The sequence below is a fragment of the Lates calcarifer genome, linkage group LG3 (assembly GCF_001640805.2).
Source record: "Lates calcarifer isolate ASB-BC8 linkage group LG3, TLL_Latcal_v3, whole genome shotgun sequence".
NCBI classification, from domain to species: Eukaryota; Metazoa; Chordata; class Actinopteri; family Centropomidae; genus Lates; species Lates calcarifer.
Genome location: NC_066835.1, coordinates 8583504 through 8605554, shown reverse-complemented (window position 1 = coordinate 8605554; position 22051 = coordinate 8583504). Strand labels below are relative to the sequence as shown.

The window sequence follows — 22051 nt, the reverse complement described above, 5'->3', positions numbered from 1 at the left end:
CACAATACTAGTTTCCAACACTGTACATGGCCCCTTATTGGAAGCCCTGTGTAACACTTATACACTATCTGAATTAAAGGATAAAGACGGGGCATAACACAGCTTCTAAACAAAACAAATCACTGCAAAAACGCATACCCTAAACAAACAACAAATTCTTAAAAGCTGAAACTAAGCAGAAAGGAAGGACAAAAAATGGACTAAACATGGAGCGAACGACAGCTGTTAAAAAAAAGACTGATTTCCAACAATCTTCCAAGAGCAGTAGAAGATGTTCATTATGGAAAAAAAAGAGGGCCACTAAGATAAGAGGAGAGAGTTCAGACAAAAGTTGTCTTTTAGAAATGCCTGCGTCTGCCTCAGCCTGGGGAAAAAAAGACTTGCTGTAATGCCGCCGCCGACGAACCAATTAATTTTGATAAATGCGACTGCTGGTCTCGGACCGGAGGGAGGGAAGCTCGCTCTAGCCGCAGGACTTGCCGGCGAAAAGAGCAGAGCTAATAAAGGTTGAACTTCACAAAGAAATGACGTGTGGACAACGTGCGGAAAAGTTGCATTTGCCCAGGTGTGTTCGCAAATATCAAATATTGTGACACAGGCTGCAACTTGTGAGCGAGTTGTCCAAACGTGTGGAGCTGGGAGACTTGCGTGAGCGCCCAGTTTTTTTTTTTTTTTTTTTTGGTTTGTTTTTTGTTTTGTTTTTAACCCTGGTGATATGGCTGTCGCTGTCCGCGGTGCTGAAACCCGCTGAAGCTTCAGCACCACAGACAGCGACAGCCTCACCACACTAATTGCTCCGGCTTTCCACAACTGTCTGATCCTGAGACATAAAACAAGTCTGAGTTACCTTGGAGTTAAAGTCTATCTTAGAAAAAGGGAAAGCAGTGTGGCCTGAGATACCTGACGTGACCTTTAAATCAAAGGCCATTCGCATCAAGGGCAACAAACCTAAAACGCATGAGAGGCATACAGTTGATGAGATTTTTTGTGGGTGGTAGGCTCTTAATCTACTCAAGGATCTCAAGGAAGCAGGCTGCAGTCAATTTCCGTCCAAAACAGAATTCAATTCACCCGAGATTTTGCATAAAAATCTGTAATAGCTGATAAATAAAGATTCGACTGTTAGAAATAATTAAAAGCAAACTTACGGGTGCCATCAAACCGTGTGGCTATAGTGTCCAGAAACGTGTTCTGCGGCGCTAATAATCCCTTCATCACAGGCATTTTCCCTGCTTAATGTCGAAGTCCCCATCAAAGTTACTGAAGAGAAGGTGCAAGTCGTCCAAACGTGTGAGGTGCTCCCACTGAAAGCGCTGAACCTATATGAACAAGCGGCTATCCAGTCAACTCAGCACAATGAGATCCCTACGGTGTCGGGTGTGGAGTGCACGCGATGCGCGCACCCGCAGTAGTGTCTGGGGTTCGTGTTGCGTGTGTAAGCGACAGGAGAGGGTGAAGCCCACAGGTGCGGTTCAGGTGATAGCCGGGGACGACCGTGAGAGAGAGTGAGACTCCCTGTCAGCGGTGCCATTATTGTGCTGTTGGATTCAATGATCGTCTCTCCTCGGCGCGTAGTGGTGGGAGGCATCAATCACTCCCAACAACAACTGTGATCAAAGCGCAAATACGGGGAGTTTCTCGGTGTGGAGATACGGTGGCTTCGCAAGTCAGAAACACAACTTTTATCCACATTTTTTCCAGCTTCTTGGAGAAACCATCTGTATTTTTTCACCAATAAAGTGGCCGTTGGTTTATCTTTGTGCAATCGCTCACAATTACACAATAGAAGAATAGAGACCAACTAGGAACTCGATCGATGGAAACCCCATTAAAAGCAGTGAAAGTGAAAAATAGTTTGATATCACTATTATCACTGACCCTGCTTCCTACTATACTGCACCACATTAATTCAGAGATACGTTTAACAATAGTTTACAATGATGCATTTATGGTGCAAGAAACGTAAAAACAGAGAAAAAGGATGTCCAGGCATTATGTAAAAGAGACTGCCAGAAAAGGAGGGAGGGTGAGAGAAAGAGAGAGGTTGTAAACAGCATTTCTTGATGTATAAATTAATAAATGAAACTGAAACAAAATGCAATCGTTGCAAGACAGATTGCAGTGTAATGGCTTCCGGAGATGCATGGTTCATTTATATTGTTGTGTTGATTGACTGTCAACCTGTCCACGCTGCTCTCTCTCTCTCTCTCTCTCTCTCTCTCTCTCTCTCTTCCTCTCTCCACGCGCTCGCAGTAACCTGTCAGCAGGCACGCAGCTGGCGATAGCAACAGAGACATCACACGAGTTTTTAGCGCCACCCGATGGCAAGAGTAAGGCATGACCTGCATGTAAGTCATGATTGGGGTTAAAAGTGTTCACCAGACATATCAGTGGCACAATAGCGCCCTCATGTGGACCGCACGGTGATGCAAACACAGTGCAAAAACGACTTAAATATATCATATATCATCATTCACTCTGTGGAGAATGCAGAGTAAGGCATACATGTATGTATTACAGGGACACTGTTTATTTATTGTCTGTCTTCTAAAATATCGATGGTGACTCGATTAAGGAAAGAAGTGAGTAAATTGATGGATAATTACAAATGAAGACTTCAAAATTCTGCCCCATGAAATCATAACTAATCATATAATCCTACTCTGCAAACCCAGACTCTCATCTGGAAATCCATAAATGGGATTACATCCAAGATTTTCCATTACAAGCCTTATGTTACACTTAGAAGACACCTCCGGCAAACAACAACAAACCTGGAGTACGTTCATACACGTACACACACACACACATTCACACATAGTATGCGGGCCAAACATAACAAATCCAACTAAACTCCAATCTAGGTCAATCCCATTAGTAAGAGTGCTACAGCATGGGACCAAACACCAAAAGTCAAGCACTGCGCCTCCTACTCAGATCCTCCGCACAAGTGAAGCAGCTGTTACAGCTGTTATGTCATTTGGACAAGGTGAAGTCATGAGGTGCTCTAAGGCTGACTGCTGTGAATCATATACCACCTCAGTGGCTTCAAACAAGCAAAGAAAGTGTATGAACGTACACACGCTCATACAAAACATATACAGGACACATGAATCACGTCCCTGAGGTGAGGCAGTGTGAAGTAGTTAAGCACAGAGAGATAGTTCAATAAACATGCCAGCTAATAAAATTAAAACAGACAGCCAGCGCAGAGTGATGCTTCACCTGAGTAATGAAGTGCTTAATGCATCATTTAAGCCTGATCACCGGTGCACACATTTTGTTTGTTTATGTGTGTGTGTGTGTGTATGTGTGTGCGTCATAGTTAACTTTAACTTCATAGTGAAGTGACAGTTGAGTCAAAGTGAGTCACTGTTGCTCAGGGTGTTACCTCACCAGAGGCTCTATTAAACCCCCACAAATTAGTGTCTTTTTACTCACATCACTCCATTTATTGTTCCCGGAGTCATCAAATCATCAATCAGTTATTCATTGCTGTGTACAAATTGCTAAATTTAAAGAAATGCCAATTAAAAAATGCCTAACAGACAAACAAACAAATAAAAACAAGAGGCTAACAAACTATAATTGAAATTTTCTAAATTGTTAAAATAATAAATAAAGCAAAACAGCCACAAAAGAAGCTGTAAATACAAGAAACTACACTGTGTACCATATATATATATATATATATATGTGTGTGTGTGTGTGTGTGTGTGTGTGTGTGTGTGTGTGTATATATATATATATATATATATAAAATTCTTAAGTGTGTTATTACACTCGCATTGTAAGCAGTTAAGCTATGAGAGTGTAATACGTTCTCATCCTCAAAAGTTAGCTAAAAGCTTACATTTTGGATCCAACTGGCAGAAGACTGTATTATGGCTGAGTCCCAGATACAGTGATACAATTACAAACACCCAGCTGGGACAAGATATAGAGACTTTTTTCCTGTGGAAAAATTATGAGTCACTGTGCAATTTGGTGCAGTCTATGTGTAGCTTTGAGCCATTTATTCCCTGGGTCTGCTGTCTTTTCTCACGTCACCGCTAGGGGTCGCCAGAGTTTAAAATAATTTAATCCCGCAGAAAGGGGCTTTAATATAAAGAGATGTTTGTTCAAATATGAAAGACAGTCAAGAGCACATTTCATACCTGTTTTAAATTTCATCAAAGAAGTTTCAATTATAGTGCAAGAATTGTAATTACATTGATTGTGTGTTTTACAGACAAGCTATGGGCACTGGTTTAAGATGAATGATGAGTGTCTCTATTGTAATTCCAACTCCACTCCTCTGTCTCTCTTTGTTCTTTGGTTTCATTATAAACAATCCTAGTTTACTCTAATCAGATCTGGCCTTGTGCCTGCACAACACAGAGTCCTGCATTTATGCTTTAAAACTCTCTTGTTGCGTTGCAAAGGCTACACTGTGCCAACATTTTACATTAATGGTTTTTACGATGCCCACTGGGGCTATACAGGAAGTGGGTATGGCTGTTTAAAGATATGGGATAAGTTCATTCTATATACATACTCTGACAAAGCTAATAGCCCATATTGTACGTGCAGTATGTACACAGCCACATTAGCAGTCATACAATCATAATGTAGCAGCCACATGACATATCAGGCCCATTTGCTCTCTTCTAACCCAGTACTTCCACTTTCTATCCTTTGTCCTTTATTCTGTCTTGTCATCTGTATCTCCCCCACAAAACAAAACCCATCAGTCTTTAAATCTGGTGGGTAAAGGGGGACACCACCTGAGCTCACAATCTTATCTGAAATCTGGAGGTCCCTGCATTCAGACTTGAACCTCTTTTGTCAAAGACTTTCTGACTTTTATCCATACATCAACTTAACCTGAGGGTATGTTCTTCTCAGCCAGTATTTGATACCTGTACCAGTACGTTAATAGGCCAATGAGCCTGTACACACCCCAGATCAGGAAGAAACCTGAGGAGGCACAGCTACCTTCGAGCTTAGTTCTGGCACAATGTCAGCGATAAGATTATTGTATGGATATCTAATACGTTTGCAGAGAGAGGTTTGTGGATTAGGATATTTCAGGATAGAACTATGACCAGGACGGTGGGGTAAAAAGCAATCCTTAACTTAAGCAGAAGTACCAACATAACAATGAAAAAATGTTCTATTATAAGTAAAAGCCCTGCATCCGAAATCCTCCTCTGCATGAACACGCACATGCATTTGTGAGTGCCTCTGTGTGCTTTGTGTTAGCGTTTGTGTGTATCTGCAAACATACTACAGATCAAGGAGTATACATGAACAAGAGAAACAGAGATGTGCAATTCTGAGAGTTGGCAATTCATTTCCCCTTTAACATGCCAACATGATGCCTCCACCCATCTAACGGCAGCAGCCTCACTAACCATATCATGAGTTTATAATAACCACATCACATCCATGGCGAATGAGGTGGAATGAAAATCTAACCTAATTTGGAGAGATACACGACTGTGTGAGTAGTAGGGTGTCCCCTGAGATGAGGCTGCAATTGAGGCAGCCGTGTGCTGCACTGGTAGCATGCTCTGTGAGCGTGTAATGGTCTTAATTATCATTTAGCATGCCAGCCTCATTGACGACCTATCAAGCCAGTGATAAAATAGTAGAGCAGAGGGTGACAGAGAGAGAGAAATGGGAGCATATAAACACTTAAAGGCACACACACACACAATTGTAGCAGATATCACTAAAATACACACACACAAACAGTGAACTTATGGGGATGATGCACCCACACACACACATGCACACACATATTTCTACCCAGCTGAGTGACATCTCTCTCTCTGAATTAGTCACGATGAATGATGTGTAACCAGCCATGACTCGCTCTGGCTGGGGAGATAGCTAATTCACTTTGTTTAATTAGTCAAAAGTAGTAGAGCACGGCTCTCTCTCCCCAAACATACGCTCCTATTGCACAACATCCACCCATCTACGTGGCTGGAGAAAAAATAGACCTGTAACCACACCGGTGTAACATTTCATGAGGCAAGTCTTTGAATCTTATCTGCCAGTTTGAAGGATCTCTAACTCTTCCTCTTTCTTTCTCTCTCAGACACACATACCTGCCACCCTTTGTTTTGTGACACCTTCATAGAGATTTTATGCACCATTTGCGGATCACAGCGGTGGAGGTGAAGTGCATCTCATCTGCACTGGACTGGACAGAGGAGGTCTGCTGATAGTTGGCTGCAACTTCAGGTTTCTGCAAACAGGAAAGAGGACAAGCTGTTGTCTATGCTTATTGATTCAGCTCTATCAAAACTTTGAGGTACAGTGATGAAATTTTTCCTTTTTTTTCTTTTGTGAGCTTTTGATGATACTACTTTATATTATTATATTTCACAATGTGATTTATTGAGCAGTGTCAGAGTTAAATTATCTGAATAATAATGGGACAGTATAGTGTAATATAGTTTAATATAGTATAGTATAGAATTACATTGTTCTAAATATTTTACAATTGTTTACTCTACTATACTATACTGTACTTTATTATACTATACTATACTATGTAGGCTTATAATAATATATATAGCCCGCTATGCTGTATAGTATAGTCAAGTATAGCACTGAACTATATTGTTCTAATATTTTACCATTTTTACTATACTATACGGTGTAGACTCATAGTAATATATATGGCCTTCTATACTGTGTAGTATAGTATAGTATAATATAGTTTTTAAAAAAGTACAATATTGTTTTAGAACAATATAGTTCAATGCTATATTTTACTATAAAGTATAGAAGGCCATATATATTATGGGCCTACATAGTATAGTACTGTAACTGTAATGAGATATAGAGCACATTCTTGGCTAAGTGGAGGAAATGTAGCCAAGAATGTGCTTATGTGATTATCTTCATATTAAACACAAGCCATGATCTTGTGACAATAAGACATCAGCGTTCAAAAGTTAATATCAGTCAGCCAGTTCCACCTTGTCCTGCTCCACTTTGTTACCATGGAGAGCTCCAGTACCCTAAAGACAATAATAAGTGCGTGCACAGCATGCGGCAGAAAATAATAAATAGATTTATGCGCAATTGTCACATTTAATACATTTACGGAGCGCGCTAGTGAATTCATTATTACACCATATGCTAATGCAGCTGGGTCCGTGTATTTATGAGTCTGTGTGTATGCGTGTGTGTGTGTGTGTGTGTGTGGAGGAGGTGATGGTTTGGGGTGGGGGTGGGGGGTGTCTCTTGCTCTCCCTCGCTCTCTACCACTCTGTCTCTCCTCGTGCGCACAGGGCTTTGAAGTGTAACCAACAACTGCTGTCCCAGCGTCAGTGCCGTAGCCTAACATATGATAGAGGGAAATGTACTCCAGGAGGTCCGAGCCGTGCATTGTTCTCTCCGGAGCTTGATCCACAGTAGCAGCATGTCCCGGTGCTCTGGATGGGGAGGTCGCTCTGAACTTGCACTGAGGCCAGTTCATCGTTACACCGAGAGCTAAGCGCGGTCGGTGAGCGGTGAGACACGGAAGAATAGGGGCAAAACTACATGGGCAGTAACCACGAGACAATGTCGTTTGTAAACACACGATAAATGTAAGTAAGGACAGGAGCGTACAGCTGGTCTGGACACATACCGACAGTCGAAAGAAGCGGGTTTGTTCCTCAACCGGAGATCAATGGAAACGGGGATAACGTGGATACAGCCGTCGTCTACGGGAGCGGGCTGTTGATGTATGATGGCAGGTCGAGGTTGCACGTTGTGTCGGCTGAAACAGGTTGGTTTCGCCTCGATAGAAAACTTCGGCGGGATCGGACGTGGGACGATTAGCGCGCGTTTCTAGGTGCTGAAGATGAACTGAATCACTGTCACTTGACGGCAGCGGCGCGCCTGGAGATGACAGCAGGTTTATTGATGAAAACACTGTGCTGTAGCATTCGCTGGACTTTTGACTGGATTTAGAGGGTTATCCTAATCGCTGCATCTGTGTGAAGGTCACCCCCCTAATACTGATCCGGATATCCTTCTGATCTGAGTGTGTGTTTGTGTACGTGCGTGTAAAACAACTGTGCTTTCTCATTTTCTTATTAGACACAGACCTGTAAATGACTGAAACAGGTCTCTTTAACACTCCTGACACTCGCCAGGTATCCAGATACACTTCTTGGTGTACTTTGTATGTTATTATTTAATTACTGTCTGAATATTATGGATGCATGTAACCTATTCTGTCCCTTTATCATTTGCAAAAGTCAGTTGAAAATATATGTAATATTTACATGGATCATAACATAAGAGGTTACAACACCAAAAGGTCACCATTCATTCACACCACAGATTCATGATCAAGATAATGTAAGAGCTTTTTATCAGGACACCTTGCACAGTCTTTGATTTTGAAGTGCCTGTGTCTCTGTATTAGCGTGAGACCACAGATGGACATACTGTGTAATGGAGCCAAGAAACCCGAGGGCAGCGATCCCATTGTAGACCCCAGACCCCCTCCTGCCAAGCTGGCTCGCCTGGAACAAAACGGAGCGGGACCCTCGGCCCAGGAGAGGAGCAGGCAGGGGAGTCCTGTGGCCAAAAACCCCTGCCTTGCCCAGAAGCCCACTGCAGTGAGGCCACAGGGCAAAAGCTGGCACAGCAGAGGTACTGTATGTGGGGCTGAGGTGGGGAGGGGGTTCAGAGGCTGGGTGCAAAGGAGGAGCCTAGTGGGGTTTTGTTTCTGAATGATTTTTTTAGTTACACTTACTGACTGGGACTTTAGCACAGTGATTATAACTCCTGATGTGTCTTGGGTTCGCACAATCTGCCATCACTGGATCGAGTCTGATGACATTAGATTTTAGAGATGAGCACAAGTTTGGAAATTCCAAAACTTGATTAAAAAACAAACAATATTTGAGTTGAATGATGAAATGAATCATTACCTTGTAAGTTTTTGAACTACTTATGTACGTAACCGTTTTGTAATGTAACCATTTGTCTCCATCGTCTCAGGGAGCCTGCTGCCGGTGTTCTGCGTGGTGGAGCACAGGGAAAGCTCACTGGAGGGAGAGAAGAGAGAGGAACATGCTGAGTTTGTGTTGGTGAAGAGAGATCTGCTGTTTAACCAGCTGATAGAGATGGCCCTGCTGACACTGGGCTACTCTCACAGCTCTGCCGCACAGGCTAAAGGTACCCAACACACATGCACGTAAAGAGGTAAGAACATAAGTCCAGCTTTAAGTATTCTCACAATTTTCACTTGTGTGTGCGTGTGTGTGTGTGTGTGTTCAGGTCTGATCCAGGTAGGAAGGTGGAACCCGGTACCTCTGTCCTGTGTAACAGATGCTCCTGACGCCACGGTGGCTGATATGCTGCAGGATGTTCACCATGTAATCACCCTTAAAATACAGCTGCACAGGTAGAGAGCAGACATTACATCTATGAATACATCTGAAGTTACAGCCAGGTTGTACTCCTTGTCCTGGAGTGTTACTGCCTGCGATTTGGTGCTGCGATGGGTTCAGAACTTGTTTAGTACTTCCCAGCCTTTCACCCAAAGCTTGTGGAAAAGACTCCATCCCACCCACCATCCCTAATTTGAATAAATAAAATAAAATAACCAAAGGGCATGGACCAAATCAGACCCATACAAAATTGTCATCAGGCACTGTCATCTTCTTATTCTCTTTTTTTTTCCATTTTAACATCATTAGATTAAATTTAATGAGTGATTTTATTTGCTTGTTGGAATGAATATTGATGAGCATTTTAATGGTGGAAGACATTAAAAGTTATTTTGTACTTGTTAGAGTTTTTAAATTATAAGCATCTCCTCTGTTTTTTTTTACATTGGCTCTACACTTTAGCTGTGCCACATATCGAGTCTTGCCCCCATAACCCCCACAGGCATTGGGACAGTATAGCACACTCATCACTATTATGCCTTTTTTCTCAGAGGAGACTTAGATTTATAGACGGAAAAGTCATGACAGTGTGACAGTGAGCCATCATGCACACTGAGTTAGCTAAATGGAAATTGTTTAATTTTATAATTTACACACGCACCGTTCCTACTGTGACAGTTTAAAAAGCCTTCTGTGAAAAAAGGCCTGGGATCGTGTATGCTTTCCATGTATTCATGACTTTCTGTAAGTCTTCCTCCCACAGCACAGACTTTCATTCTTGAGAGTGTATGTGTCTCTTTAAGTGCATCATACAGTGTACATGTGTGATAAAGCATTTAGAAAGGAAGTCCACACTATGAGTGTGAATTGTGGGGTGGCAGGTGGGGGTGGAGGGGATTGCTTGGTTCTGTGACTGGCAACTTGTCAGTGACAGTCAGTGCATGCTAGGTAAAGAGCTTTTAGAGCAATCCTGTTTGTTAAAGGGCCTGCTACAAACTCTTGTATATTGTCTTTGGATGGCTCTGAGGAGCTTTCTAAAGTCTGAGAAAATTACATCACATTGTGAGACACTATGGATCCAGCATTTAGTGGATACTGTTGTAAGTTTCCTGAATTTATGGAAGTGCTGTACTAAATTACTGGAATGCCCATTTAAACTGTAATACTGCACTTCAAGTCTTTTCACTTTGCTCTTTGTTTAGCTGCCCCAAATTGGAAGACTTGCCAGCCGAGCAGTGGAGTCACTCCACGGTGAGAAATCGCTGCTGAAGGAGCTCCTCAAAGACATGAACCAGAGCTCGCTGGCCAAGGAGTGTCCGCTGTCCCAGGTACATACACACACATGCATACACATATGTATACAAGAGGAGAGAAGACGAGAAATAGGACTGAAGTTCAAAGCATGCATGTAATCTCTATGCCCTTCTGTGTCCTGCACAAGTGTGTATATGTGTGTGTTTTTGTGCCTACTTTGATGCATGACACAGAGTAAGCGTGTGGTCCAATAGTTAGACAGGAAGTCCAGATGCAGAGGTAGATAAGATGTGGGGGCAGAGCGCAGGAGAGAGAAACAGATAACGGAGAGATGGCTATCTCTTAAAAAGCCACGCTACCTCGGCTGCTGCCTATCTTGATTCTGCCGATTGCCAACCTGTCTGCCTGCCACCCTATCTGTCTCTCAGCCTCACCTGCCATCTCACCCTCATACGGTCTATCTGTCCATCACTCTCGCTCTTTGGTATTTAGCTTTTTCTCTGCACCTTTTACTGAATCAGCAATAACACCCAAATCTGGTTTTAAGATCTCCTTTGAGTCTTGAGTGTTTAATTAAGGAAATACAGACACAACTGCAGAAATAATTGTACATTAATCTTGCAGTATTTGGGGAAGGCCTCTTTATGAATATTCATAATTATCAACCTAGTCTATCTGTAATTTTGCCTGAGGGTGCTTAGGACATCTACAGTTTGATAAAGAGAAACTGCTCGCTATCTCTCTCTTCTTTGGATTCTGCCCTTCTTTTCAGTGTTAAGATCTGATACAAGTCATTCCTCCCTCCCCCCATATCTCTCTTTCTCCTATCACTCCCTTTACCCCCTCTCTTGTTTGCGAGAAGCAGATTAAAATAAATATGAGAAGATGAAAGGTGTAATCAGATGTAAAGATTGCACAGGACGGTCTTCGGGGAAAAACGGCGTGTATGTGTGTGTATATGTGTGTGCAAGTAAGAGACAGTGAGGCATAGTCTCTGATGACCTCTAGTGTTTTGTTTGATTACGCACACGCGCACACACTATGCACGCTGTGCATTTACACACGTACGCACCCAAACGGCTCACACACTGACACACTCATCTATCTTTATTATCCTATTTACCTGGGGGTCTTTTTAATAACACAGATCTGAGTTCATTAATATCAGATGTGTGAACAGCTGAGACACCCAGGCCGCCCATTGCAGGAGCTCAGAAAATGTAATGAATTTCTGTTGTCTTTTCCCCTCTGTTTCAGAGTATGATATCATCTATTGTAAATAGCACTTACTATGCAAATGTCTCAGCTGCCAAGTGTCACGAGTTTGGTCGATGGTACAAGCACTTCAAGAAGACCAAATGCTTCAAGGGTGAGAGATCTCAATCAAGCCTGCAAACATTAAGTGTGCACAATAAGTCTTATAGCATGTCCCAGGTCCGTACTGCATGATAATTCTACACAGTACATACTACATACTAATAGTATACTGTTTAAGCAGGCAAAAAACAACACTTGACCATTTTATATTGATAGGAAATTATACAAAAATGTGACGTTTTGTTCTGTGTCTCAATGCCCTATATTTATTGTACAGCACACTCAAAAATCCACCGCATCTAGTTTGTATTCTTTGTATTGGTTTGAATATAATACTTAATATCCATGATATATTTTGTCACCTTATACACACAACATACCCAAAACCTGCTTAGAATTAGTAAGTAGTACAGATTTAGGGCACACGGTTTGTATTTAATGTGTTAATAATTCTACATCTGTCTTTGCTTTCCTTCACCAGAGATTGACAGCTTTTCTGAGCAGTCAGCACATATTACCCTCACCCAGCAGCCAATCACAGGTAGCCCCGCTGAGCAGAGCCAGACCCTCCTTTTTCCTCACGGAGGAGTAGCAAACATATGTGGTCGCTCTTCCCTTGGTCTGCGGCCTCCCGGGCTGGTAACCCAACCTCTCAGCTCCCAAATGGTTAACCAGCAGCTGGTGATGGCCCAGTTTCTCAACCAGCAGTATGCCGTTAGCCGCATGCTAGCTGGCCAGGGTCTCTCGCCGTCCCCGCAGCAGTATCTCAACCACCCCCCTGCGGGGAGGGCTCCTGCCAAGGTCTTCTCCAAAGCCTCTGATACCCAAGCCCCTCAGCAGACACTGTGCGGCCCAGGGGGAGGCCCTGCAGCCGCGCCGCAAAACCAGACATCGGCTGGGTCTTCTGTGGGGCCGTGTGACGTGCCAAGTGACATCTACCAGTGTGTGAGGGAGGAACTGAAGAGAGCAGGCATCTCCCAAGCCATTTTTGCCCGGGTGGCCTTTAACAGGACCCAGGTATGAAAGCAGAGAGGTGGGGGTGGTGGGGGGGACCAGTGACTATGATCTGAGTGAAAGGTGTTAAAATTCATAAGAGGTCACCACTGTTTTCTGATGATTGTCTTTTGGAAGTGTTATCAGGTGTTGTGGCAGTAGGTAAGTGTGATCTGTGAATATGTGTGTTTGGTGGTTGGCACATTGGCATGGCCTTTGCCGCAGTGCCCCCCACCCCTGCACCACTGTGCATGTGCGTGTGTGTGTTTGTGTGTGTGTGTGTGTGTTTGTGCCAGCTCTCTGCAGTACAAAAACTGGTGCCAGCAGTGAAGCAGCTGCTGGGCCAACTAATCACAAGCCCTTGGAGAAATGCTGTCTCCCTCTCTACCTCTTTCTCTATCACACTGTCCCTCCATCTTGCCACCTTTCACTCTGGCAGCCCTTCCATTCATTTAAAATCTACCTCTACCTATTGTCAATCCATCTTTAAAAAAAAAAAAATCTTTCTCTTTCCTCTGCCTATTGGCCCGTTCATTTTGTATCCATATCTCCCTCTACCATCGCCTCTAACACTAAAATGCTACATTATCAGTGTCCATCATTGTACATTCACCACCACGCCCCCAGAAATGGAGCTCAAAGGACAGGCTAAGCCCATTGTTATCATTATTATTACTGCCATTATCATTTTCATCACAATAAGCAGAGCCAGTTATTATCCACCCCCATGTTTCCCAGTTGCCAAGTCCAAGGTGCTCCGGTGCCAGCCGTACAAGTTGGGCACAAAGCCAAGATGCCATCTAGAAGTGAGGGAAGCATTTGTCATTTGGCGGTTCGTGCAAAGCCTCTGTCTATTCAGAAGGCGGGGTTCGGTGGGCAGATTCAAAGATGATCCAGGATTTGAATAAGAAGGCTGTTTCCCCTCATGCCATCTCGCTGCCAGCATGAAATCTGATTTCTTTTCAGGGAGGAAGCCCTACAATCTCCATGTGACGTTTGAAGACTTTCCTGCATAGATACACACAGAATAATACTAGCTCTACAGAGAGTGTAGAGTGTGCTTAGCACTGACTGGGAGCAGGCTCTATATCATCTATAGCTGTGAAACACTAAACTGCAGGAACTTGTCAAGGGGCCTGTTTGAGTGAGATCCAGAGTTGGATACAAGGAGCTTTTGTAAAATTCCTTCGAGTGTATAAGAAACTTTTTATTTGCGATTTTTGCATAAAGATAATGGCAAAAGATAATCTATCCTGATATCAGCTGTATGTGGTGTTCAAGGTGTCAAGACACACGCAAAAGGCTGTGTTTTTGATATGCATGATACTGATCCGATTTGTGCGTACCTTTACCAGGGCCTGCTATCTGAGATCCTGCGTAAGGAAGAGGACCCCAAACACGCCTCCCAGTCCCTGCTGGTCAACCTGCGGGCCATGTACAGCTTCCTGCAGCTCCCTGAGGTGGAGAGGGACCGCATCTACCAGGAGGAGAAAGAGAGAAGCCTGACTGGAATCACACCCACCTGCAACAACACGCCACCAAGATCCACACAGGTCAGCCAGCAGACATCGAAAAACAGGGACATTAAAAAAAAAAAAGTAAACAAATGCTCTGAAATGTGTTTGTCCTTGGGGAGGAGCAGTGGAATATTGGAATGGGGGCAGTGTTGCTTGAGCTGAATTTTGTACTCAAGGAGAATTCAAATTATTGCTGTAAAACTATATCTTAGCAAAAGTAATCTGTCATATATATATTGCATGAATGGTGAAAGAGCGCAGAAACGACTGGGTTACTTTGCAGAACTAATGACATTCCTATCAACCTCGGCTGTACTTGGCGTTTAATGCTAATTAGCAAATGTTAGCAGGATTTTCTTCTCTCTGCTGTTTTTTCCCCCCATTTCTCCCAGTTTGGTTTGGCCAAATACAGGTAACTTTGGGTCTGCAGTAAGGAGCTCCCCAGCTGATCCCCAGCTGGCTTCCATTCTCTGAAAATGTTAAAGTGTGTTTGATGGAGATCCTGGCCAAACCGGACTCAACTGCACTCTGCTTTAGATTAATCTCCCTCAATGAATGGGCAGATGCAGATGCTCATTACTCTGTGGCATTTAAACCCAATCTCTTTGTCTTCTGTCTTCCCATCTGCCTCTTTTTAGGCCAGACTGTCCCCAGTCACAGCAGACAGAGTGTTGAGGACGGACAGTTGTGTCCTTAACGTCAGCTCTTCGATCTACGAGGAGATACAGCATGAGATGAAGCGAGCCAAGGTGTCTCAGGCCCTGTTCGCAAAAGTGGCGGCCTCCAAGAGTCAGGTACCTGCTCGCTCGTGGGGGTGAATCTGATGAAGAGGCCCAATTTTAAACACACACATATTGCACCCAATCGTTTCTGTTGCTTGATTGCTCAAATTTAGCGTCCATGATGAATCCATCTCCCCAGTTAAAGCAGGGATGGCTAGTGTGTGTGGAGGGAAGCCCAGATAATCAACCAGCAGCTGTACTCTGCAGAGGACTATCATCAGTGCATCAGACTGCTATTGTGTCCTAAATTATCGCTTTAATAGTTGCCATACACACGTACACACCACTTATTTGTGCACATAGACATACTGTACGAGCACATGCAAGTACACGCAATCACACAAACACACACGGGCAGACAAATGCACTAATGCGCATACACACAAGCACGATTTGAGTGTTTATTGTTCTCATTTTTATGGCGGCCCCATAAGCTTGTTATTGCCTTTTGTTTTGAGGATAATTTCCCTTCGTGGAATGGGGGGATTTTAGCTGTCTCATTTTCTCTTCCTCTCGTGCATGTCTCCAATTTTCAGTTCTTTCTTTCTTTCTTTCTTTCTTTCTTTCTTTCTTTCTTTCTCTCTCTCTCTCTTTCTCTCACTGCTGTAACTTCCCTTTCTCTCTACTCATCATCAAGATGTTTAGAGGTCATTCAGCGGTCATGCCAATACAGGCAGGTGGTCCAAAACCCCTGAGGTTCTTTTTCTATCTCTTCACTGGCCTCCATCCTTACCTTACTTTCTCTATGTTCTCTTTACCTCTCTCTTTCTCCCTCTCTCTTTTTCTTTTTCTCTATCCCTCTCTCTCTTTCTGTCTCTCTCTGTATTACCCGGTTGTTTGGCAGGCAGAACCATGCTGGATCTCTCTGTTCTATCTGCACTGTGCATCTGGATGGCATTGTGTACTAGAGTTGGGCTACAGCCAGGTGTGTGTGCATCTATGTGTGTGTGTGTGTGTGTGTGTGTGTGTGTGTGTGAGTCTACGTGTGCCCATCAGCCTGCTTGCAAACATAATCATGCTCTAGTTCATGAATCTGAAACTAGCTTGGCTTCATGTTCCTCAATCTGCTTCACAAGTTTCTCCCCTCGTGATGCGGAGAGAATTCTAGCTGATTTCACCATGATGGTCGTCTTAAACCACAGCAAACAAGCAAAAGATCGAGAGGTTTTACAATGTCAACCCATTCTGCATAAATGTGAAAAGTAAATTACTGTGGTTTATAGGTTAATAGACCAAGAGAAGACTGAACACTCTCATTTGTTGTTTGTTTCAGATACTCTATTTTATCACCACTTACTGTATATCTGCTTAAATTCTAATTAGCCACAAAATGAATAAGAGAGTGGGTGCAAGGGGGTGACATAAATCAAAACTCATCATATAAACGTCCATGATGTTTCCATGGCAATTTTGTCCTAACACTAAAGAAGCAATCAAATGATTACTGATACTGATACAAATGCTTTTTTGTCTGTTTGTGCAGTTTGAAGGTGTGCTGCATGATGAGGTTAGCCTGGCTTAGCTTTGTTATCAGCTGCACGATCAAATGACCGATAGCAAGATCAAGGTTGGAAGATATTGATATCTGAGTTACATAAGATGAGCTTCTTGATATTGAAATATTCAGTAATTAATGAACTAATTAGCAGCATTATCAACATGATTCGCATGGCTAATGGATACGTTTATTATATTATGGCAGGACATTAGGCAGTTGAACAGCTTTTTGTTGTAATATTACAGCTGATCACCACACAGCCTGTTTCTCCTTTTTTTCCTCTTGCTCTACAGAGTTGTCAGATAAGGACCCCTCAGAAATATAAATGTGTACTGACAAAAAGTCTTGACCTCTGGGTGAAGGACAGAACACTTCACCACTGTGTACTCAGTCTTACTCAGTGGGTTGGCTGGTGTTTTCCTCCTCTGTAGGGCTGGCTCTGTGAGCTGCTGCGCTGGAAGGAGGATCCCAGTCCAGAGAACAGGACCCTCTGGGAGAACCTGTGCATGATCCGCCGGTTCCTCAGCCTGTCCCAGACTGAACGAGATGCCATCTACGAACAGGAGAGCAGCAACGCGACGGCTCAGCAGCACTGCGTCGACAGGCTCGCTCTGCTTAGCAACGACAACACACTGGTGAGACTGCAAACACAAATAGTCATTACACACAGACTGCTGTTCTAAACACTCACACAGTATCTGGTAAATGTTAGTTGAGAAAAAGAAATCCCAATTGCACAAATTGCATTTTTTTAAATCAGATATAGAAATGACAGTGATAAACTGGAAAAAGTTTGTAATAAACGAGAAGCAAGGGCTAGCAGATAAATAACTCTAAGCTTTGAATCAACATTTTTGTAGAGGGATGATTGTCCTTAACACTAAAGCTTAGGTTATCTGACTTTCATTTTTTGTAAAGCACTTTAACAAATCTAGTGTGTGCAATGGAAAAGCAGCATAGTAATGACAGCTAAATGCCAGAGATGTCAGAAAAAAAGATGATTATCACATTAAGCAATGATCCGTGAGGCTGATTAATTATTTTACTTTCACTTCCATAGCCAGCACATGGATTGATGGCTTGATTATAGTACAGACTCACAGTTAACAGTTGTTCAAAAGTGGTTGTGCATCCTCTCTGCTTCTGAAAGTATACTATGTTACATGGAACATCAGTGCATTAGTAAGATAAGAAAACTTCACATGTAATAGTTTAATGTGCATATCCAGGCCCTGGATGGTTGCTCTGCAGTGCCAGATCACACAATCTATACCACCAAACCAGACAAGCACATCCTTTGCTCATCTTACCTTGCTACCCAGGCCAATATCTGTACACCCTGCAGATTCCAGTAGATGTGGTAAAAACCCCACTGATGTAACTGGTGTTGAGGTTCAAAGATACCACGTTACCCTATCAAGAAAACGGTGGCATGGTTTGCTAGGAATCGTTCTGTACGTGTTCTGTAAACTGAGGTCAAATGAAGGACACAACTCCCGTCAATTTTTACATTCAGATTATTTCTAGCTCTTGTGAGAAAAAATGCCAATAAATTTTAAGTAAAACATAAGCAGGCAATACAAATAGCCAAGTATGTTTAGTCACATGCAATATATATGACAGCAAGGCAAATGGTTGCTTCTAATTTCTCTTTTCTCTCATCAGTACCAACGCAACTCCCCTCTGCCACAGCAACACCATCTTCAACCCCACCAACCCCTGCAGCCCGAGGCGGGAGGACCTCACCTGTCTCCACGGCAACCGTGCGCTGCATCGCCGGCTGAGTCCGAGGTCGGGGTCAACTGGGGGCACTTGAGAGTGCGTCTTCAGAGCAGGGGTAGTAGCAGCGGTGAGAGAGGGGACAGTAAGGACTGGGTTGAGGGAGGGCGAGGGGAGAGGGGCAGTTTGGGAGGGGACTGGGGTTGCCCTGGAAGGGTGAGGGATAAGGGTGCAGAAAGCAAGGGGCAGGGGAGAGATGGAACTGTGCAGGGCGAGGAAGGCATTAACGAGATCATCAGAGACAGCAAAGAGGGCAGGGTTAAAGAGAAGCTGTCTGTGAAGTGGCCTGGCGTGAAGAATGAAAGCCGAGGGGCAGGAGTTTGCTCAGAGGCAGATAATAATGAGGTCGAAGATGGAGATGAAGCGCAAGGTGAGGGGTTAAGAGTGTCCCATGAAGCCCTGGGAATCCTGCAGAGCTTCATCCGGGATGTAGGCCTCAACCCAGACGAAGAGGCGGTCCACACTCTCTCGGCTCAACTGGGCCTGCCCAAACACATCATCCGCAGCTTCTTCAACAGCCAAGACCAGGGACAGAGCCAAGAGCATGACCAGTATCAACACCAGAGCCAGAGCCCGAAACACGATCAAGACAACAAGCGTAGCTGCACAGACACAAACCTCTTTCAGGCAGACATGTCTACAGAGGAGCCGGAGGTTGAAAGCAATGAAAAGCCTGAAAAACAACAAGAACAAACAGAGGAGGAGAAGCAAACAGGGAGAAATGAGGCAAGTGAGATAATTGTTTTGAAAGAATCAGATGCTGGCACTCAGACCATTCCCCCTCTGAAGGAAGAGCAGGAGAACTACATCTGACCCAAGTACATCTGGTGACAAAGCCTGGATGAGCCATATCTTCCCTGTGAGCCATGAGGTGCTTACACCACATCACCGGCCCACTTACAACTCAGCCAGTTACAACTGTAAAAGTGTTTTGGTTTTAGAGTGTTATATAGGAATTTGTCCTAAAATGCTGAGGAAAGGCTTAAAGTTGATTGACTGTATCTGTTTATACCAGAGACCTACATTATGTATTTACCTGCGATTGGAGGATCCCTAATGCATCCTGAGACAGAAAGTAACTGTGACTATATGTACAGATAATGTTAGTACACAGGTTAGGTGTGTAGTTTCATATGTCCGGGTCAATGGGAACCAATACAATGAGCCTCAGATTACATATCACTGTTTAAAAAAGAATAACTGTACTTGCTTGACTGATGTAAATTTAGATATGTTCATGCCAGAAATGCCTTGTAGAAAGTGGCACTGCCAGTTTGCTTTTCTATGATCAATATCGCCATTTTTTCCAGTTTGTTTTCTACTTTAGTTTTTTAGAGTGTTTTTATGTTTTGAATCAGAATTTGTCATTTAAAAGTTTAGCAGTCACTGTTATTTACGACATTGTTTTTGTCCATGTTTGTCAATCACATCTTATTAAAAATCAGATTGCTGGTTTCTGTTTTAGATTAAATGTATATTAGGGGGGAAAAATACACATAATACAGAGCATCTTGTTAAATTTTCCTGAAGTGCTTAATGAATCAATAAATGAAACAATGGATGAGTTAGCAAACTGATCAATAATAATGACATCTAAAATATTCCTACTGCAAATTCCTGTCCTTATTTCTCAAATTTGTTCATAGTATCAAGTTTTGTTTTGGTTTTCAAAGAACAAATTGTTTCTGAATACACCATAGTTTACATATGGTATTTCTATTAATGCATGAATCTGTACTTCTCTCAAAATATAGATATACATTTTTGTATTGTACCGACTTATCATCGTGAGAGGCAAAAGCAGACAACATAAAAGACAAAGGATTACGTTTGCTTTTACACTTATTCTAATTTTATGGTTCAGACACACTGTACTGTATGGAGCTGAGTGCATAAAGATTGTGGACTAGAAATGCAAGACAGAGGCCGAGTGTTCATGAACCCTTTAAACAAAAATGTCAGCATGTTTATTTGCAAAAATTGAAACTCTGTCATAATTGTATGTTTGTGTTATTTCAGTCTGTTCTATCTGATCTTCCAGTAGAAAATCATTTTTTCACACACAATCTTGAGTGAGATGAATAAAGATTTCTGTGTTTTGAGACAAAGCCTGGACAGATAATTTTCTTTTAAAAAGGCCAGTTGGTCCAACACATTTTGCTTGGCAGGCATCTCACAGATCTCTTTCACTGTACATTCAAACAGAAAGTGGAAACTTTTTTTTTTCAGCAACATAAACTGTGACACATGTTTCTTACCAGGAAACTCAGGTTTAAAACCTCATGTGAAAGAGATTCCTGGGAGGGCATTGTGGTATTTCTGCTTTCTGGCAGATAAAAAAGATGGTTGTTTTCTTCTTAAGTAGCATCATATCAGCAGATTTACACTTTGAAAATATTTAGTTGGGATGTGTTAGCAACACATAGAACTGGATTTGGGGACTGTCTATGAGAGATGGTAGAAAAACAAGCAGAGAGGTAAAAAAAAAAAAAAGAAAAGATGAAGCTGCTATTTTAAGACAAGCGGAGGCCTGCTGTAAAACACCCATTAAAGATTTAATCAGTGGTTCTGATGTCCGCTGTCTGTATTAGAGTTAGAGACTTAGTGCTGGTGATTTCCTCTTATATGACTGTGTCCATGTTGGTGAATTGCTGTCATTGTTTCCAGCCATCAGACAATATTCCTCTGTGCTGATCACCAGGGCTCTCTGTACCAGCAGATCTATGTCTCTCTACAATCACATGCCCCTCAGCGCTGCCACTGTGTTTCCTATCTTCTGTCTCTTCCCTTTCTTCTTTTATTTTATCTGCCTCAACTTCTATTTCTATCTGCCTCTCCCTCCCTGTCCCTGACTCTCATCAGTCTCTCCTCAGGACTTTTTACATTGCCGCTCCCGTCCTCCACTCAGACGGTGCAACATTCAAGCCCCATTTGGTCAGAATAGCTTTATAGAGTAATTCAATAAAGCTATGCTCTTTTCTGCCATCTGTTTCCATGACGATACCTTAGTTAGGGCCAACAAGAGGCCATGAATGCCTCATCATCAGTAATATTAGCTTTAATAATCATGATAATGGCGCTCTTGAAATGCCATGTCTGTGATGATGATGGTGATGGTAATGGCGATGATGATCATTATGACTGCTTTGTGTTAACCCCCACCACCACACAAGCACAAGCACCCAACACTGCCAGTGCACACATTTGACTCATTAATGCTATTTAATGTCACCAGCTGTATACTGTATATATATATTCACATGGACTACTGCCTTTTCCCATGGTGCTGCAAGTGTTTAGTTTGTCTCTGTGTCTTTTGTTTTGTCTGTGGGAAGCACTTCACAGTGAAGGTGGTGGGTAAAAGCACTCCACAGATAAACTTGACTTGTCTGACCTCAGAAATTGCTGCAATTAAGTCTCCATAAAACTGTCTTAATTAGCTCTCACACTGAAGAGCTCCTTCAGCGTTCTTGCTTATTCATAATGTGTGTTTATTTCTCCTTGGTTGTGTAGTCCACC

At 42.8% G+C, this 22051-nt stretch overlaps 2 protein-coding genes and 1 long non-coding RNA gene across 3 annotated transcripts in view; 1 reads left to right on the top strand and 2 right to left on the bottom strand.

Annotated features, from left to right (window-relative positions):
• Positions 1 to 1294, bottom strand: part of kcnh8 (potassium voltage-gated channel, subfamily H (eag-related), member 8) — a 46866-nt gene extending 45572 nt beyond the window's left edge. The window contains exon 1 of the mRNA XM_018666668.2: positions 1149 to 1294. Coding sequence (XP_018522184.1) covers positions 1149 to 1224 — 76 coding nt within the window. The 5' untranslated portion in view covers positions 1225 to 1294. The remainder of the gene's footprint in view (positions 1 to 1148) is intronic.
• A 6865-nt stretch (positions 1295 to 8159) lies between these two features.
• Positions 8160 to 20640, top strand: satb1a (SATB homeobox 1a). The gene is given in 11 exon segments (XM_018666688.2): positions 8160 to 8649; positions 9001 to 9177; positions 9280 to 9406; positions 10595 to 10652; positions 10655 to 10720; positions 11904 to 12015; positions 12445 to 12980; positions 14312 to 14509; positions 15112 to 15267; positions 17185 to 17388; positions 18419 to 20640. Coding segments are annotated over 11 exon segments (2778 nt in total). The 5' UTR covers positions 8160 to 8432; the 3' UTR covers positions 19346 to 20640.
• Positions 11942 to 18617, bottom strand: LOC108877579 (uncharacterized). The gene is made up of 6 exons (XR_001960116.2): positions 18500 to 18617; positions 18064 to 18166; positions 17855 to 17896; positions 17151 to 17364; positions 14303 to 14433; positions 11942 to 12035 (listed from the first exon to the last, which is right to left on the bottom strand). It is a non-coding gene; the product is annotated as an uncharacterized LOC108877579 (long non-coding RNA).
• Positions 20641 to 22051: the final 1411 nt, after the last annotated feature.